The sequence below is a fragment of the Sinocyclocheilus anshuiensis genome, unplaced genomic scaffold, assembly GCF_001515605.1.
Source record: "Sinocyclocheilus anshuiensis isolate Anshui unplaced genomic scaffold, SAMN03320099.WGS_v1.1 scaffold572, whole genome shotgun sequence".
In the NCBI taxonomy this organism is placed as follows: domain Eukaryota; kingdom Metazoa; phylum Chordata; class Actinopteri; order Cypriniformes; family Cyprinidae; genus Sinocyclocheilus; species Sinocyclocheilus anshuiensis.
The window spans coordinates 1,467,335-1,485,501 of NW_015555778.1; the positions used below are offsets into that span (position 1 = coordinate 1,467,335).

Sequence of the window (18,167 nt, forward strand, 5' to 3'; positions counted from 1 at the left end):
CTGAGAAGTACATAAAAAGTAGACTAAAAGTATACTTTCCTATTTTTAGTTTAAAAGAAGTATACTAATAGCACACTTGAATAAACTTCTTTTTCGTAAGGGAATAGTATATAAATAATACTAAAGTAACACTGACAACAGAACACGAATTGGCTTGTGGCATTTTTATTCGTTTTAGCTCTTAGATTATACATATTCAGTGACTGACTAGTCTGCGGTGGCATCTAGACAAATATATGTTAAGAAACAGACTGAACAAGTTTTGTTGACCAAGTTGGCTTTTGCTCCACATTCTGTGGCTGCACTGAATTCCACAGACACCAACAACCAGCTCTAAAAATAAATGACTCCAGGTGCCAGAGTGTTTATTGTGCAATAGACTAATTCACGTTTTCCCTCTCATTTGGAATTCAGTGTTCTGAGGGTGTATTTTCTGCAGCCTACAAAAAAATCTGACATCACTGGCACCTGCTGTTTGTGTACCATCTGTATAATACAAGAAATTTCCCCTTCTTTTACTGGCAGATTCAGCTGGCTTCCCAAGACAATACCACATTAATCCTGCCTGCGGACAATGCCAAACTGGCTGCTGATGACTTCAAGCTAAAGTGAGAAACTGAATATATATGTCTTGCCATTGATTTAATTGGTCATTAATAGAAAATTAATTCTGTCAGGACCACTATCGTCAAAATGATAGATACTTAGCATAAAGTTTGGTTTGGCGGTATGGTTCTGTTCTGGGCAAAAAACTCCCTGCCCATCCATGCAGCCTGTCATGAATGAGCAGGAAGAGCAGCAATAATAACACCCCTTGGGTTAACAGAACAGAACAAGGCAGATATCATTAATGTACTTAATGATATTTAAGTGTAACACTTTATTTTAAGATAAAGGAGTCTGATTAGCAAGGAATATCAGAAAGCCAAGTCCTGACTGTGGCGAAAGGAGGAGCTGGGGATGGAGGAGGGTAATTTGCTCCTGAGCAAGCTGAAAAGCTGCTGAATAATACTGAATAGAGCTTATATAGGAATGCTGCGATAGGTGTCATATTCCTATAGGTAGATGTGATCAGCTGAGAATCAGCTGATGCAAGCTTGACTCACGTGACCTGCCAGAACTAACGCTAATGCTTAATTTCTGTGAACCATCGCCTCAGGTATGAGAATGAGCTGGCCATGCGTAGGGCCACTGAAGCCGACATCTGCAATCTGAGGAAACTTCTGGATGAGTTTAGCTTGAGGCGGTCGGACCTGGAGATGCAAATTGAGGCTCTGAACGAGGAGCTCATCATACTGAGGAGAAACCACGAGGAGGTACAATATATGACACATATTTCCCATCTTTGCCTCACTGAGCAGTCTTCAGTGTGGTTGTATGCCTGTTCTGTCTCTTTGTAAATCACTCATTTAATTGAATTAAAATGCACAGAACGTCTCAGTTTACTTGTGTAACCATGGTTCCCTGAGTAGGGAACGAGACACTGCGTCCTCTAGGGGGCGCTATGGGGAACGCCAAACCCAGTTCTCAACGAGAGGAGGCTCGACCTGCAGCATGATTGTAAAATCAGAAGGGTAAGCATACTGCAAGCTAGCCAAACACTCATCGCATCAGGGAGGCAGAGGAAGGTCCTAATTCACCTGACGTTGCTGGTTCCAGGCGCTCTGGAGAAACAGAGAACTCAAACTTCTCATGTGAGAGGAGAACTCCGAATTCAGAGGAAATAATGTTGCTCATTCCAGGTAACCCTGTTTGTAAAAGGGGAGCATTGCTCAATACTACCACGAAGACAGCCTATGGAGCGAGGAATCCAACTCCTCAGAGAGGATTAACGCGCAGTTCGAAGTTCCCATGAAAGTGAACTCAGCTGATTGGTGTTTAGTTCAGCAGTGTATTATTATATATTCTAAAAGAGCTAATTCTAGCTGGTAAACAGCAGTAATATCACCATGACAGGATTTCTATTTAGGGCATTGCCCATGAGACTGGTCATTCAGATATTCCACCCACAAACTGAATCCTGTTTTACACAAAGCTGTTATGTAAGCACAAGTAACCTGGAAACATTTACACCGCACTGTATACAGTAAATATCACCATGGTGATGTGGTAAGGTGATGTGATTGAAACTCAGAGCTGTTCAAATTTCTGATATTTCTTTCAGTTAACTTGCAAGCTAACAGGTTAGCCTACTGCTTTGTGATTAGCCTTCTAGCTTGGCATATACACATTACACTACTTCACTACTATTATTTATCCTTATTTGTACCACTGCTACAAGTGGATGGCTATTTTGCATGTCTGCAATTAGGCGATGCGTTTTTGAACTGCTACCTCTTGTGATCCAAGGAGGATTCTGCAGGGAGATACAATAAGCTACTTTTATTGAAAATGTACTCAAGAAACCTTTCTTATTATTATCACAAGTGAAAATGGTTGCACTACTAAATAAAGTGCAAAAAACATGATACAGTGTCTTTTTTCAGAACTCTCTGATAAACAGAAAGCTTGAAGAACAGCATTTATTTATAATAGAAATACTTTTGTAACATTATAAAAATGTTTTACTGCATTTTGATAAATGTAATGCATCCTTTCTGAAAAACGTCATCAGAAAATCATAGTGAAAATAAATCACAGTGATCCCAAACTTTTGAACAGTAGTGTATGTTTTCTGTAGATTGGTTAAAAATTAGTTAAAATCTTTTATTTTGATATTTATTGCTTGAAAACGATTGAAAGACAAATTCTGAAAACGATAGGTTACTGTAGCTGCCCATAATCGGCCATTTCCACAAAAACACAGGGTCATTAAGAGTGTTCCTTCCTTCCTTCCTTCCTTCAATTTTTCCTTTTTCCACTTGTTCTTCTGCTGCCTGCTCTGCTAGGGATTTTCCCTTCCGTTACAGCATTTTAAACTAAACAGTAATATCACCGGACCTCTGGGTCTATGAAAGGTCATCATTCATGCATAAGCACTCTTAAGCGCACACTAAAGAAGACTTTTAGAAAATTTCCAATTGACAAAATTGTTTTAAAATAAACAGAAATCCACAAGGGAAAACCAAATTTATATGGTTATAAATTATATGTGTTTTCACAGGAGATGTCTCTGGCTAGAGCTGAGGCTGGAGGTCAGGTGAACGTTTGTGTGGATGCAGCGCCCTCTATGGACCTGATGCAGGCCATGACGGAGATCAGACAACACTATGAGACTATGACTGAGAAAAACCGTAAAGAGCTGGAGTCCTGGTATGAGACCAAGGTGAAGTTAAAACCACAAATGCATTTGTACTTGAGTGAATTTATTACATTTAAGTATTATTTTTGTTAAGTACTTTGAAACTGCATACCTGCACTTTTACACAACTATAATTACAAATAAATAATCACATTTTTGATGCAACTTCATTAGAACTTACAACTTCATTTCTAACTTTAAAATGCAAAGTACATATATGGCAGGTTATCGTGACTTTAAATTAAATTAATTATTTTAAATTTTAAATTATAATATTTAATCTTTTAAATACGTAAGAACAACTTAATATGAGGAAAGCTTTTTTTCCTCATGTTTTGGCGATAATTTGTCTTTCCACTAAGTAAACTTTTGACACAATAACTACTGTTTTACTTAAGTATAAGGCCTTACACTTCTGAAAATGACTGATTTGGTGCATTTGAGTTTTCAGTTTTAATCACATAGACTTAGTCGCTCATCTGTGATTAACAGGGTAAAATATTGTTTTATAGTGGGATGCATGTGATGTTATAGCTGTTTTTGATTTTGTTAACTGCAGACTGCCGCAGTGCAACAGGAGGTGGTCACACAAAATGAAGATCTTCAGAACAGCAGAATAGAGCTGAAGGAGTTGACAAACGCCTTACAGAGACTACAGATTGAACTGCAGACCCATCAGAGCTTGGTAAACCTGCACACCCTTGCAATAACACATTTATTTTTATTGCAAAACTCGCTTTTCTGTACTCTTAGCTCCTCATAGAGTTGTAGGTTAAAGGGAAGAAGCAATGCATTATAATTTCCAAGTCTGTGGCAACATGTCTTGGCAGAACATGTGTTGTGCCAGGCTGTTTTCTGTCAATGGGCTTCAGCCTCACCCCCCTCTACTTCACAACCAGTGCTCTGCCAGCTTTAAGACTTTAAAAGCAGTCATGGGAAAATGTGCTGTAATTTCCTATGCGCTTACACATGTAGAGGAACAAGAGATAGACTGTTTAAACAGGAGATAGTGTCTCAGCAGTGTGGATTATTAGCACTGTTAACATGTAATTCTGCCTTAATGCACCAAATAACATTAAACAACCACAGTGTGTGAGTGCACAGTAAAATAAATATAATTAAATAATTATTGTAGGTAAATACTTTATAAAATTGGAGATTTTTTTGTAATATTAATATACTAATGCCTATCCACAACAGAGATCAGCCCTTGATGGTGAACTGGAGGAAACACAGGCTCATTACGGGGACCAGTTGGCTGGGCTTCAGGCCACTGTCACCAGCCTAGAGGACCAGCTTAGTCAATTTCATGCTAACATTGCCAACAACAAAGGAGAGTACGAAGCGCTGCTGGATGTCAAGACCAGACTGGAGTGTGAGATCGCAGAGTACAGGAGACTGCTGGATGGAAATGAGAGGTGATGTTCATAAAAATAATAGCTCAAATTGATTGTATTTGAATTTGATGTTAGAAAGTGTAAATCTTACGGTTCTTGCGGATGCTTTACTAACACCGACTCTCTTTCCCTCTGTTTTTACAGGGAGGCCCACAGTAAGTGACTGTTTTACAATAAAATATATATTTTGCATATTAAATATCACTCTGAAGCATCATAGTGCATTGCTAATTAACTGTCTCCCATTGTCTGTTTTTAGAAGTTTTCACCAAAACGATCACAGTGGTGGAAACCATCGTGGATGGGAAGATTGTGGAGAGCAGCGAGAGTGTGGATGTTGATGAGCAAAATGACTAATCTGCTCAAAAATACACATCACATTTTTAATAATTCCTTCTGTTCAAGTCCTCTGTATTGCACACTTACACAGTTAATGAAGCAATTGAAAGTTTGGTAGATTATGAACATGATTATCTGAATGTGAATTTTTTTTCTGTGCAATCCTGTCTGATTTCTATCTCTCTGTTTCTCTGTTAAAAGGCAATCACATATGCCTGATGTACTGCAAGCACAAAACTCAGAATGTATCATCATCCTTTAAGAAACAATGCTTTGATACTGACTTAAAACAATAAACAGATTTATTAAGAGACAAACCACAATAATGTTTTTGTGGCATCACTGATTTTATTCTCAACAACAGTGGATCACAAGGCCTGAAGACTGGTGTGACAGGTGTAGATGGGCAGTGTATTATGAAGTTTGGTGGTTATTTTGTAGTAGTTGACACCACTTCCCCGTCAACCGTCTCTTTCACAATGGTCTTCACCTTGACGGTAGTGGTAGAGCTCACTCCTCCTCCTCCACCAGTAGTGGTAATGCTGACAAAAAGAGAAAATGTTGATATATGTTCTTCAGAAATGGCAAAACCCATTCAGAAGCACAAACACACACACACACTCGTTCTACAGTATCACTATGCTTCTTCCAACATCTCCTACCTGCTTGCTCCTCCATCCAGCAGTCTCCTGTACTCCGCGATCTCCATCTCCAGTCGGGTCTTGATGTCCAACAGCATTTTGTACTCATGAGATTGTCTGTCTATGTCGGCTCTGAGCTGAACAATCTGCTCCTCCATACTTGTTACCTGAGCCTGTAGTTGACCCAGCTTCATGGAGTATCGTGCTTCTGTATCCGCAATAGTTCCCTCAAGAGACGCTTTCTATATAATAGATTGGAGGTGCTATTGTTTAGCGTCGACTGGAATAATAAGTATATGTTGGGTAAAAAATGGTAGAAGTTCAACCAGCCTGCTGAAAAAACAACTTAATCCAGTCTAAAATGGAATTGTCATTCTTATCAGGTTCCCAACATGGTCAAGATTATCTGGTTTCAGAGGGATTTGGGCACCTACAAGCAGAATACCTGCTTGGAAACCAGTTAGACTGGGAGACCAGTTAGACCAATGTAGACCAACTTGTACAAGCTAAAACCTGCTTAGAATAGCTTAAAATGTTTATTTCAGCAGCTGTTATAAAGTTACCATATTGGTATAGATGTATCCTAAAACACTTACTTTACTGAGTTCAGATTGCAACTCGATCTCCAGGCCTTGAAGGGTGCGTCTAAGCTCAGTGATTTCAGTCTTGGACACTTGAAGGGTCTCTGTACTGGCCGCAACCTCCTTAGTCAGTGTCTCTGACTGCAGATAAATAACATACAGAGTTTAGTTAAGCATCTCCAAAGACCAAAACTTCCAGGACGAATTGTTCTAGTTTTGGCTCGTTCAGATTTATTTGCCTTCTTCTACCTTGGTTTGGAACCAGGACTCTAGGTCACGTCGGTTTTTGGAAGCGACTGCCTCGTACTGCTCACGGATCTCAGTCATCACACGGTTCAGATCCTCCTGAGGAGCTGCGTCCACCTCTACATTCACTGAACCAGTCATCTGACTGCGCATGGCTGCCAGTTCCTACAAAGACAAGAAGAATTTGAGATTATGTATGACTCTTGAGGCACATTCCCTGAAATTTAATAGTGTTTATCAGCACTACATTTCACTGCCTTGCATTTTCTGGTCAGAGGAACTTGTCTGTTTTGGCAAGATCAAATGATCTTGCTTGCCATGTTGATAACAATCAAACAGTAATATCCTCTCATGATTGAGTTGGACAGGTTTTTACCTCCTCATGGTTCTTCTTGAGGAAGATAAGTTCCTCCTTTAAGCCTTCAATCTGCATCTCCAGGTCAGATCTTGCCAATGTCAACTCATCAAGGAGTCTCTTCAGCCCAGCAATATCTGCTTCCACAGACTGACGCATGGCTAACTCATTCTCATACCTGAATGAATCAAAACAGAGCAGCTTATTAGCAACTTTTTCCTAAGTATGAGGTTTCATTCACTGTAGGTTTGGATTTACTTGGACTTGAAGTCGTCAGCAGCCAATTTTGCATTATCGATGGCCAGGTAGACTCCTCCATTGACACGGGTGGCATCTTGGATCTGTCAGAGATGGGATGATTCAAATAATGATGTTTTTGCAAATGCACAGCTTCTAAATATGCACTATTAAGATAAACATGCAAATTTTGTCTGTTGCACACATTTTGGGAGGTAACCCATGACATGCATAACAGTACATGGCAGAAATGCATGGCTTTGTTTCATTCTGATGTGCAGAAAACTCAATGAGAACATGACCACACCCTTAATCCTGCAGCTATGAAAACAATATCTTGTGCACGAGATGTTGTGAAGTTTTCTAGTAGCAGTACCTTATCCTGCAGGTCGCTGATTGTGGCCTGGTAGGCAGAGTAATCTCTCGCAGCAGGTGAGGTTTTGTTCTCCAGAAACTGTCTGATCTTCAGCTCGAGATCTGCGTTGGCCTTCTCCAGGGAGCGTACCTTCTCCAGGTAAGATGCCAGACGGTCATTCAGGTTCTGCATGGTTGCTTTTTCATTGATGGTCACGTTGAGGTCCATATCGCCTCCTCCGAAGCCTCCTCCAGAGCCAGCACCAAAGCCAAAGCCTGCTCCACCACCAGCGCCAGCACCAAAGCCAAAGCCTGCTCCACCACCGCCACCAGCTGCAAAGGTGCTTGCCGCAGTGGAGATACGGACCCCCTGGCCTCCTGCACCCCCATACACGCTGCCAGTACGCATGGCGCTTATGCGGCCACCGCCTCCACTGCCAATCCCGGATGATCGAGACATGCCTCCTAGAGAAGCACCCCGCATGGAGCTTCCACCGAAGCCCCCTCCAGAAGACATAAAACTGCGGCTGCTGAAGGACGTCATTGCTGGGCTGCAGAGGAGAGAGTCTTTTTGCTGGAAGGAGAGGGAATGTGGTGCACAGACGAGGCTGATTTATTTTTATATGTTTGTGGGATGAGGTAAGGGGTGGGTGGAGGTAGAGACGGAGGAGGGGGTGAGGGGAGAAAATGAATTCAAAACTTCACTCTCCGCCCAATACATGCCCAGAGGCAGAGGATCTGGCAGGTGAAATGACATGAATTGTTGGAATGAGCTCTAAATGAGAGCCCATAGCCCAGGGATATGTGCAAAAGACAAGAAACACCAGAACATATGCACATATTATCTCAAAATATGAATGCATATATAAACTGCAACATTTTTTCACAGGATGTGATTGTTTTGATATGTAGGACTTGATTTTCCCATGCATGTCTGCATAGGGTCTCATGTTACTGCCATACGGTCTGTGGCTACAGGCTTCATAACATGTGTGCTGACAGGATGACCTGCGCCTGCCAGCGGGGTTTCCAGGACAACGGAGTGCTGGATGTGATAAACACTTATAAACAGCAAGCTAAAAGCACACAGTGAAATGGGCTCTTGCGCGTGGAATGCTGCCAGCTTCCCCAGAACAGACCTCCTTTTGTCCTTTCAAACATAAACAGAACAAAAAAATAGCGAGAGACAGAAACATTTTTCCAAAGTGAACTTTTAAATTGCAAAAGAGCGATCTGGAGACGTACTAGCATGGTGTCTCTAGTCTTGCGTAACAGTCTTTTTCTGAGAGCTTAAGCCATGACTCAGATACACCACTCCAGAAGGCTTTACTTTTATCTCAGAAAATTCTCTTATGTGTAAGAAACTTTAAACTGAGAGCTGAAGCTTTGCTTTGGAAAGCATGACCATGCAATTCAGCTAGTTCATTTCTATCAGCAGTTATTAAGGCGTCATTGAAAAGGCTGTTGCATGAAGAATCTTCATTGCAGAAGAATTCATTGAAGATTCATTGAAGATGTACATCAGCGTAATTGCTGGTTTGAACACATTTACGAAGGTTACATTGTACCTTTGTATAGCTGTCATTACACAGTCAAATGAAAACAATGGTGCAAAGATAACCGAACATGAATCTAGTGAAGGCTATATATCAAATGATTCATCAAGTTTAACTGAGCGAATGTGCCTGTGGCTATAAGGTGTAGAATGATGAGAACTTCATGAGATATTGGATGACCTGATTTATTTGATCCATATGTGCTGCTTCCAAGCAAGCTCTTACTTGCTCTATTTTTAATCACAAATTCAGAGAATGTTTTCCTGGATTAAAAGATCACATTGTACCTGCAAGTCCACTAGAATCCTGATTTAAATGACATATTTATTTGCGCGCTTTTGTAAGCATGCCATGCGGGAGTTAATCCATTAATGACTCCAGTCTTAGTGAGCCATTTACTTTCTCTGTGGGAATTTACTGATAAATGAAGCGAACTACAAATGTGCTTAAATAAAATGCAATAAGGGGACATGGTAATGAAACAAAAAAATATATGAGATGAGAGTAAAAATGTAATTCTAAATTTGCATTGCGCTCACAAAACCTTTGCAAAATTGTTTTGCGTTAGCTCGAAAAAGTTTTGTGATCCACTAAGAAAGTTTGCTGACAAAAACATTGCAATATCGTTTTCCCTCCCAACTCATATTATTTCACAGACCACCTAAAGGGTCAGTGATAGAAAAATATGAAAGGGAGGAACATTTATACTTAAAAGATCCCTTTGCAAACACCATTAAGTGCAACAGGAATGCAAAACGTTTGGGAGAGAATGCAAAAACCATGAAACATTTTTTTTTTACCTCCCAGCTCATATTTATTCTATCACCATGTCCCTTTAGGGGCTCTGTATCATTTTCCGTTATCATTTTTCAAGTTTCTCAGCAACACTTTTGCAAGGAAATACAAAGTTTCTCAGGGGAACACAAACTTTTGCAAACAAACATTTTCCTTACATTTCGTATGTTGTTTCTATCACCATGTCCCTTTGTCGTTTTAGTAAGATTCTTTAAGAAAATGCAAAACCTTTATGAATGAATGCAATAACACTGAAAAACATGTACCATACTGCATATACTGCTGTGTGAACCAAAGACTTTTATTAAAAACTGTGATTAAAGTACAACTTATTTTCCTTTCCCTATTCGATCATTTTTTTCCTCTGACTTTATAACTATGACTTTCTTCGTTTCTCTGCTGCTGACTGAATGTGTTGCAGAAGCTCAGTGTGTTTCTGTGTACTGGGTGTGGCACAGTCATAAATCTGCTCCATATTTGATCTAAAATAGAATAATACTTCATATTGTCATTGTATTATATTGACATCAGAATGAAGGAAATCAATTACATTCTCTTTTTGTCATATATGGAATGCTAAAACTTACATAAACAGTCATTGTTTCACAGACAATGAAAACACTGTCACTACACATAGAGGGATTCATCCGAAACTCAAACTTTAAAGATCTAACTGGTTTTTCTTGTCTTGTGGTAAAATAATAAATCCAGGGACTCTATAAAAGAACAATACTGTTTTATGTGCCTTTTACATGCCCTCCCCTGACTTCTCTTGTTTACAAAGTTCTTTAAAGTCTATCCTGCTGTATGCTGAAAAATTGCAATAACTTACTTGGACAATATGTTTAAATAATAAACAAAAATAATTAACATTTGTTTTTCCTGTTTCACATGTAATTTACATCTTTATGCACTTACTTGTGAAAACAGTGCCAAATTATAACTGTTATTACAATAAGAGCAGTTGTATTATTGTCATAAGAGCAGATGTATTAAAAAGAAAGAAGAGGAAAAAAATGAAAAGATTTATTTGAATCGAATGTTTAAATCGGTATATAAAAGTAATTTCTGGATGAAAAACATATTAGATGTGGTAAGAAAGTTATGATTGTTGTAACTTGCATTATGCCAGTTGGAAATATGCTTACAAACTGAAAAAATGTCTTTGTGATAATCTGTTGGCTGATTGCAAATAAGAATTTAGTAAAAAATAGCCACTGAAGCAATGACATGAACATTAATATTGCTGTAGGTCAGAAAACCGGATTAAAGATCTTTGAACAGTTCAAATATCTCTTGTAAGATTGTAGTAAGGAATATGACTCTCTTTCTGCCCTGCCCTGAATGAAGCACCAGTGTCTAGAATTACACCTATCTAGGATTCGGAGGTTTGAATGACAGCTCTGTCTTTTGTTGAGGTATCCACCCTGTTATTGCCTGCAGGATGCTGGTTCATGACTCACCGTGGTCTCAGGCTTCCTGTTTTGTTCACTCAGTTCATGCCAATACTCGTTGTTCTCTGCAGCACTGGCAAACATCTGTGCAAATTCATTTCAAATCCAAATCCATGGTCAAAGACTTGGAGATCTTGAGGGTTGAATCACACACATGGTTGTTACTGTGTATGGCATGAAAGGTATAAACAACATGTGAAAAATTGCTACAGTACTTTTGTGTCACAGTGAATGCTGGGATCCTAAGCACCACATTACTGAGGACTTCACATTATTACAGTTCATCTGTAAATATAAGACATTACTAATGCAGACACAAATGAGTCCCTAAGGGGGCAGGGTGATGGAATAAAATATGAGATGTGAGGACAAAATATATTTCAAAATATTTGCGTTCACTCTCGAAACATTTGCATTCTCCTGCTAAACTGTAGTGTTCCAAAAGAAACTTAGCATTTACTTGCAAAACATTTCTCTTGCTAAATTGTGTACCCCAAGAAACTTTGCGTTCACTCGCAAAACATTTAGTTGTCTTGCAAAAGTATTGCATTCCGCATAAGAAACTTTGCATTCACTTGCAAAACATTTGTGTTCTCTTGCAAAAGTATTGCGTTCCCCAGAAAAACTTTTCGTTCACTCATAAAACATTTGCCTACATTCTCTTGCTAAGATTTTGCATGTGCTTGCAAAAAAAAACATTTGTGTTCTCTCACACTAAACTATTGCATTCCCCTGAGCATTTAATTGCAAAGGCACTAGAAAATTTTCCCCTCCACCACAAATTATTTCCATCAGGTTTTGTGACCAAACACAAAAGTTTTGCAAGTGCACGCAAAACCTTTGAAATATCATTTTTTCTCCCATCTAATTTTTTACCACCATGTCCCATTAAGAGTTTCAATGTGCAGTAAATGTTCTAGAATCTAAATCAAAAATCCATTAGAGCAGGCCGGGATCCTCAAGTTCAGAGGCCAAGGGGGCCAAGACGGGCCGCCTGTTGAGTACCAAGGATACCTGTTCACCCAACCCTGCTATCTGCTTTTTGAGCATTTGATTTCAACACATGGGTGTTACAGGGAGTTGCGCCTCTCTGACAACTTTCTCTCTTCTGAGCGATCCACTTGTCAGCGTTCCATTTCATCCCAAAGGTGATCAATGGGGTTCAGGTGTGGTCTTTGTGCAGGCCAGACAAGCTCTTCTTGACTTTAAAGACATTGCTTTGTGAACCAAAATGTTGACTGTAGGAAGCACTGAATAACATTGTATTTATTAGCATTAAGGTTTGTTCTCACTAGAGTTAAGAGCCTAACCAATACTGTTAATTGGAAGGGGGTGTCCACATAATCTTGCAAGTCAAATGCAATGTAAAGACATGATATTACACACCTTCTGTGATAATTGGTCTCAGAATTTTAATTTCTCATGATCTGATCATGTTTTGTCAAGGATTTAACCTGTCATGCAGAAGCAAAACTCATGCTAGATTCATGGGTAGATTCTTCAATCTGTTGTTGTGAGGATTAACTGTTCAGGTGCATGATTAAAGAGCAGATCATTTGTAAAAAGTGTTTTATTTTATTATTATTGTTACTTTTCCAGTTTTTTGGGCCCCAAAAAATTTATTTATCACAAACAAATTAATTGATAAAATAATTAAATATTCAGCATAGCTAAATTAAATTAAATTAATGATAAAGAGGGAGAAAATGACAGTGTGGGTCTTAGATATACATATATATATATATATATACACTGAACAAAATTATAACCATTTTTCATTAGCTGAACTCAAAGATCTAAGACTTTTTCTATGTACACAAAAGGCCTATTTCTCTCAAATATTGTTCACAAATCTGTCTAAATCTGTGTTAGTGAGCACTTCTCCTTTGCCGAGATAATCCATCCACCTCACAGGTGTGGCATATCAAGATGCTGATTAGACAGCATGATTATTGCACAGGTGTGCCTTAGGCTGGCCACAATAAAAGGCCATTCTAAAATGTGCAGTTTTACTGTATTGGGGGGTCCGAAAACCAGTCAGTATCTGGTGTGACCACCCTCATGAAAAATGGGGGCAAAAACAAAAGTGTTGTCTTTATAATTTTGTTCAGTGTATATATATATTAGGGATGCAACAATACAGTTAGCACACGGTTCAATACATACCTCATTTTTTTAATCACAGTTTAAAATGTGATTTTTAAAACAAATTAACAACAAAAAAACTCATGTAAACTTCTGTACACTATATAAAAACGTGGATTATCATATGTCTACTTAAAATTTCTTTTGAGAGAGGCATTATTTTTCCTATTTTTACCCAGAATCGGATGGGTTGGTCATTATTGAACGCGCAGAAATTCCACATATACATCACAGAAGTAATTGAACTGATCAAGCTAGTGACGCTACAGGAAATCCCTAATATGGACAAAGGCATCCAGCTAAAAAGAGAAAAATGCTTTGAATAATGAAACATAAACACAGCCATCTCGGGTATTTTCATAATGATTAAGTATATTTATAATCCATTGCTAATCGACATAGCTTTTATTAGGCTACAGTATAGAATTTTCAGCCTCATTCTGTAATAAGAAGCCACATCAGATCACAGAAGGAAGTTATTTCAAACACTCGACTGATGTTGTGAGGTTAAAAACATGTTATAATGGTCTCTTTTGTTGGACAACAAGTTTAGCAACACTTCTCATTGCAAGCCATTACAAGGGAAGGTGTTTGGCGTGTGTTTCTTTTTCAAATGCACACACAGAGCCAATTCTGAGAGCTATGTAGCTATGTTTGATGATGAGCATGAGACTTTTTTAAAACATTAAAAAATATTTCATGTTTTTGAAAGTCTGTTAAGATCAACCAAGGCTGCATTTATTTGAAAATACAGCAATATTGTGAAATATTGTTGTGTTATTGTGAATTATTATTAGACTAGTTTTGGCTGCTTAATATTTTTGTGGATACACTGTAAAAAAAAAAAATCTGTGACATTTACGGTAAAATACCGGCAGCTGTGGTTGCCAGAACTTCACCGTAAAAAATATGTTACCAACATTTTAGGTTTTACAGACTAATTCACAATAAAATACCGTATTTCATTAACTGATGTAATGTTAATAAACCAACATATTGAAGTGTTAATATCTGTTTTGAACCATTGTAATGCACTGATAACCACCAAAAATGGGTGGTGATGAGAAAGTCACATGATGAACCAAAGCTCATCACAAACAGCTTTTCTATGAGCTGAGGAGGGCAAAACTTATAGAAGTTGCACACAGTGTCATTCACACAAACATTAAACCCAATCATGGTGACACACATGGTACTCAAATAATGCAATAAACATTCATTTAACAACATTAGATGTAAGATAACTAAGAAGACTAAGAAGAAACATAGTTATTTCAACAAAAAAACATAAAAATTTGAAGTGTCATGCAGGCAATTCTGGGAGTGTCAATTTACGTTTTTTCACTGTAAATTATACAATGGCTTTTTCTTGAGTATTTTACTGTAAAATCACATTAAATGTAATTACATGTATTCACCGTATATAGTATGGAAACTTACTGTTAACCAGTTAACAGGTTTTTACTGTTTTTTCTTTTTCACTTCCAAAAAACGTATTTTTAACAGTATGTTACTGTAAAATTACATTCAATGTAATTACATTTATTCACCGTATATAGTATGGAAACGTCTCAGGTTACTTATCTAACCATGGTTCCCTGAGTAGGGAACGAGACACTGCGTCCTCTAGGGGTCGCTATGGGGAACGCCTCGTCGTGACCCGTGTCTGAAGCATACATTGAAAAAACACCAACTCGTTGGCCGGCGACAGCCATGACGTCACTACCGGTGCGACTATAGTATAAATAGGCGTGCCTATTTATACTATAGTCGCACCGGTAGAGACGTCATGGCTGTCGCCGGCCAACGAGTTTGTGTTTTTTCAATGTATGCTTCAGACACGGGTCACGACGAGGCGTTCCCCATAGCGACCCCTAGAGGACGCAGTTCGAAGTTCCCATGAAAGGGAACTTACTGTTAACCAGTTAACAGGTTTTTACTGTAGCATTTTTACAGTCTTTTACTGATAAAATCACAATAATTTTTTACAGTGTACTGTGATACACTACCATTTAAAAGTTAAAAAAATGTGAATTAAAAAAATGTAAACTTGTGACAGTTAAGACATTTAATATTACTAAATATTTATATTTCAAATAAATGCGGTTTGTTTGAGCTTTCTATTCATTAAAGAAACCTGAAAAATTTAGCTAGTTTCCACAAAAATATTAATCTATTATCTATAAAATTGTTTTCAATATTGATAATAATAAAAAATATTTCTTGAGCAGCAAATCATCATATTAGAATGGTTTCTGAAGGATCGTGTGACACTGAAGACTGGAGTAAAGATTCTGCCCTCAGATAGAACTAACTATATAAACAGTTGGAATGATTCCCAGTCCTGCAGTCTGTATTCTGTAAATATCTTTTATTCTGTTGTCTATGACCTACACAAACAAGGATTTACGGAGCCAAACTGATTGATTTCCATTCTGAAGTAAATGATCTTTGAAGACTATGAGAAAATTCCATCGTTTATCTGTGAGGCAGAGCAGCTGTGTTGAAAGTGGATCTGTCATGGGTGTGGCTTCTACTTCCTAGAGTGTGAGAGCTTGAATGAACTTGACAAAACTTGTTTCAAACTTGTCTCAGTTATTAATCTGATGTCATCTTTTTAGCCAGAGCTGTTTAGCCAAGGGCCTGAAAATAGTGAATTCATGTTCTCAATTATGTTTATTAAGTAATTAAAATTACTTTTCATAAAGATGAGGTCTTTTCAAAATGTTAACCTCAAGAATTAATTCTTTTTGACAACCATTCAGCTTAATGTGAACTAAAAAAATCGGAAGGGACTTTGACATCTGGCCTCTAATATCTGTCTACACCCAGATTATATAACAAAATAAAGGAGGCGAGGGCCAAACATGCCCAAAATATGCTTTCAAAGAAATGTAATAATGATTATAAAGGAATAAATCAGAAATAAAATAAACAATATTCACAAGATATCTTCTATACCGAGAAGCCTCAAAGCCTTCATGAATTTTAAAAACTGTTGATTAGAATATCGCCCAAGATTCTGTTTATCATCGTGCAAAAAAAGGTTTTGATTCCTGTCTCATTTCTCAAAAACCAGTTAACAATAAAGTGCACAAGATATTATATAATATAATATAATACAGAAATAGGATAAAGGAAACAGTGTTTTTATTTTATTTCTTCTATCTTTGCAAGACTGTAAGACTTCTTTTTCAAGTTGAATGTTTTAACTGAATTCAGGCACATTGTGAACACAAAATTAAACCTGGTTTAGCTCGATCACACATCTAGAAATATTGTCTAAAGTGTTTCAATTTTACACAGCTTAAAAAAATTATTTAACCATTAACCAAACCCTTTATCGTTGTGTTATCCTTTGGACTTAGTTGCTTAATCTGTAGAACATATATGGATTTAAAAAGGTATTTAATTAATTTATCCAATTAAAATTACATCATTTAATGTAATAAATTACATGGCTTTATTATTTAGCATGTTCTTGACCCTATATGTTAAACTTATATTTAATCTATGTTAAAAAAATCTTTTTTTGAACTTGTGTTGTAAAAACGTTTAGCAGAAATATGCATTAGTCAAGCTCAGATACTTAAGCAGTTAGTAATTGCTCAATATGCGATTAACGGTAAGCTTACATGAGGGTGTCCATTTTTTGAGATTAGTAAAGAGATAGTTCACCCAAAAATGAAAATGTTGTCATCATTTAATCACCCTCAAGTTGTTCCAATGTGTTTGAATTTCTTTTTCTCTGCTGAACACAAAAGATGATAACTAAACAGTTTCTGGTCCCCATTTACTTCCATTGTATTTCTTTCCATACTGAAAGTCAGTGGGGTCCACCAACTGTTTGGTTACCCATATTCTTCAAAATGCCTTCTTTTGCGTTCAGCAGAAGAAAGAAACTCATACAGGTTTGGAACAAACTGAGGGTGAGTAAATGATGAAAGAATTTTCATTTTGGGTGAACTATTTTCATTATGGGGTGTACTCTAATGTGTTCATGCTTCGTTACCATGTGAACAATGGCATCAATATTGCTTTATCATTGAACCTGTGTTGCTGTTTTTTGTAGTTGTCTCATATTGTAGATACGCTGTTATTTGTAAATGCTACTGCTGTTTATGTTAGCTTTTGATATATGGTTTTATCCTTATTAAAGCTTTAGTACAGCAGAATACATGATTGCGGTGTAGCATTTTTGTAGAGTAATTGTTTAATTTATAACAGTAACACTCTACTACAACAACTCTTCTTCAGCCCAACATGGCCTCGCCCCCTTTGTTGCATGTTCTTGGGAGCAGGGTTTATGTCAATTTTAGGGTTTGTGATGTCACCAACATATGAAGAAGCTGGTTGAAGTCCCTACCAGCCGTGTGTTGTAGGCCTTAAAAAGCGAATTCTGTAAAATAAAATATCTGCCTTTGCATTGAACATGGAGCGTCGTAGCTTTGCAGATGTTGTTTATGTTCAAACAGCAACATTAAACACTAACTATAGTTAAAAAAGTGAAATCATATTCAAGGACACCTTTAAAATACCTGCCAAAAGTTTGGAAACATTACAATTATTGTTGATTTTGAAATAAGCCTCTTCTGCTCACCAAGGCTGCATTTCATTGATCAAAAATAAAGAAAAAATAAATAAATACTGAAATATTATTAAAAAAAAAAAATAAAATAAAAGTTTTCTATTTTAATATATTATAAAATGTAATTTATTCCTGGGATGACAAAGCTGAATTTTCAGCATAATTTCTCCAGTCTTCAGTGTCACATGATCCTTCAGAAATCATTCTAATATGCAGATTTGCTGCTCAAGAAACATTT

The 18,167-nt window shown here is 37.4% G+C and overlaps 2 protein-coding genes across 2 annotated transcripts in view; one reads left to right on the plus strand and one right to left on the minus strand.

The window, feature by feature from the left end:
* Positions 1-4,995, plus strand: part of LOC107674549 (keratin, type I cytoskeletal 42-like) — a 7,411-nt gene extending 2,416 nt beyond the window's left edge. The window contains exons 2-8 of the mRNA XM_016468544.1: positions 526-608; positions 1,160-1,316; positions 3,104-3,265; positions 3,801-3,926; positions 4,442-4,659; positions 4,783-4,793; positions 4,898-4,995. Of these exons, the coding sequence (XP_016324030.1) occupies positions 526-608; positions 1,160-1,316; positions 3,104-3,265; positions 3,801-3,926; positions 4,442-4,659; positions 4,783-4,793; positions 4,898-4,995 (855 nt within the window). The remainder of the gene's footprint in view (positions 1-525; positions 609-1,159; positions 1,317-3,103; positions 3,266-3,800; positions 3,927-4,441; positions 4,660-4,782; positions 4,794-4,897) is intronic.
* A 310-nt stretch (positions 4,996-5,305) lies between these two features.
* Positions 5,306-8,001, minus strand: LOC107674548 (keratin, type I cytoskeletal 50 kDa-like). The gene is made up of 7 exons (XM_016468543.1): positions 7,414-8,001; positions 7,059-7,141; positions 6,822-6,978; positions 6,449-6,610; positions 6,215-6,340; positions 5,640-5,860; positions 5,306-5,519 (listed from the first exon to the last, which is right to left on the minus strand). The coding sequence occupies exons 1-7, from the start codon at positions 7,933-7,935 to the stop codon at positions 5,408-5,410; spliced, it is 1,383 nt and encodes a 460-aa protein (XP_016324029.1). The 5' UTR covers positions 7,936-8,001; the 3' UTR covers positions 5,306-5,407.
* Positions 8,002-18,167: the final 10,166 nt, after the last annotated feature.

Bases quoted from the DNA above. Each gene is read 5' to 3' on its own strand.
- LOC107674548 (XM_016468543.1), bottom strand. From the start codon at position 7,935: ATGACGTCCTTCAGCAGCCGCAGTTTTATGTCTTCTGGAGGGGGCTTC. The intron at 7,142-7,413 runs GTACTGCTACTA...CATCTCTGACAG, and splicing joins TCAGCGACCTGCAGGATAAG to ATCCAAGATGCCACCCGTGT. The intron at 6,341-6,448 runs GTAGAAGAAGGC...ATTTATCTGCAG, and splicing joins AGTCCTGGTTCCAAACCAAG to TCAGAGACACTGACTAAGGA.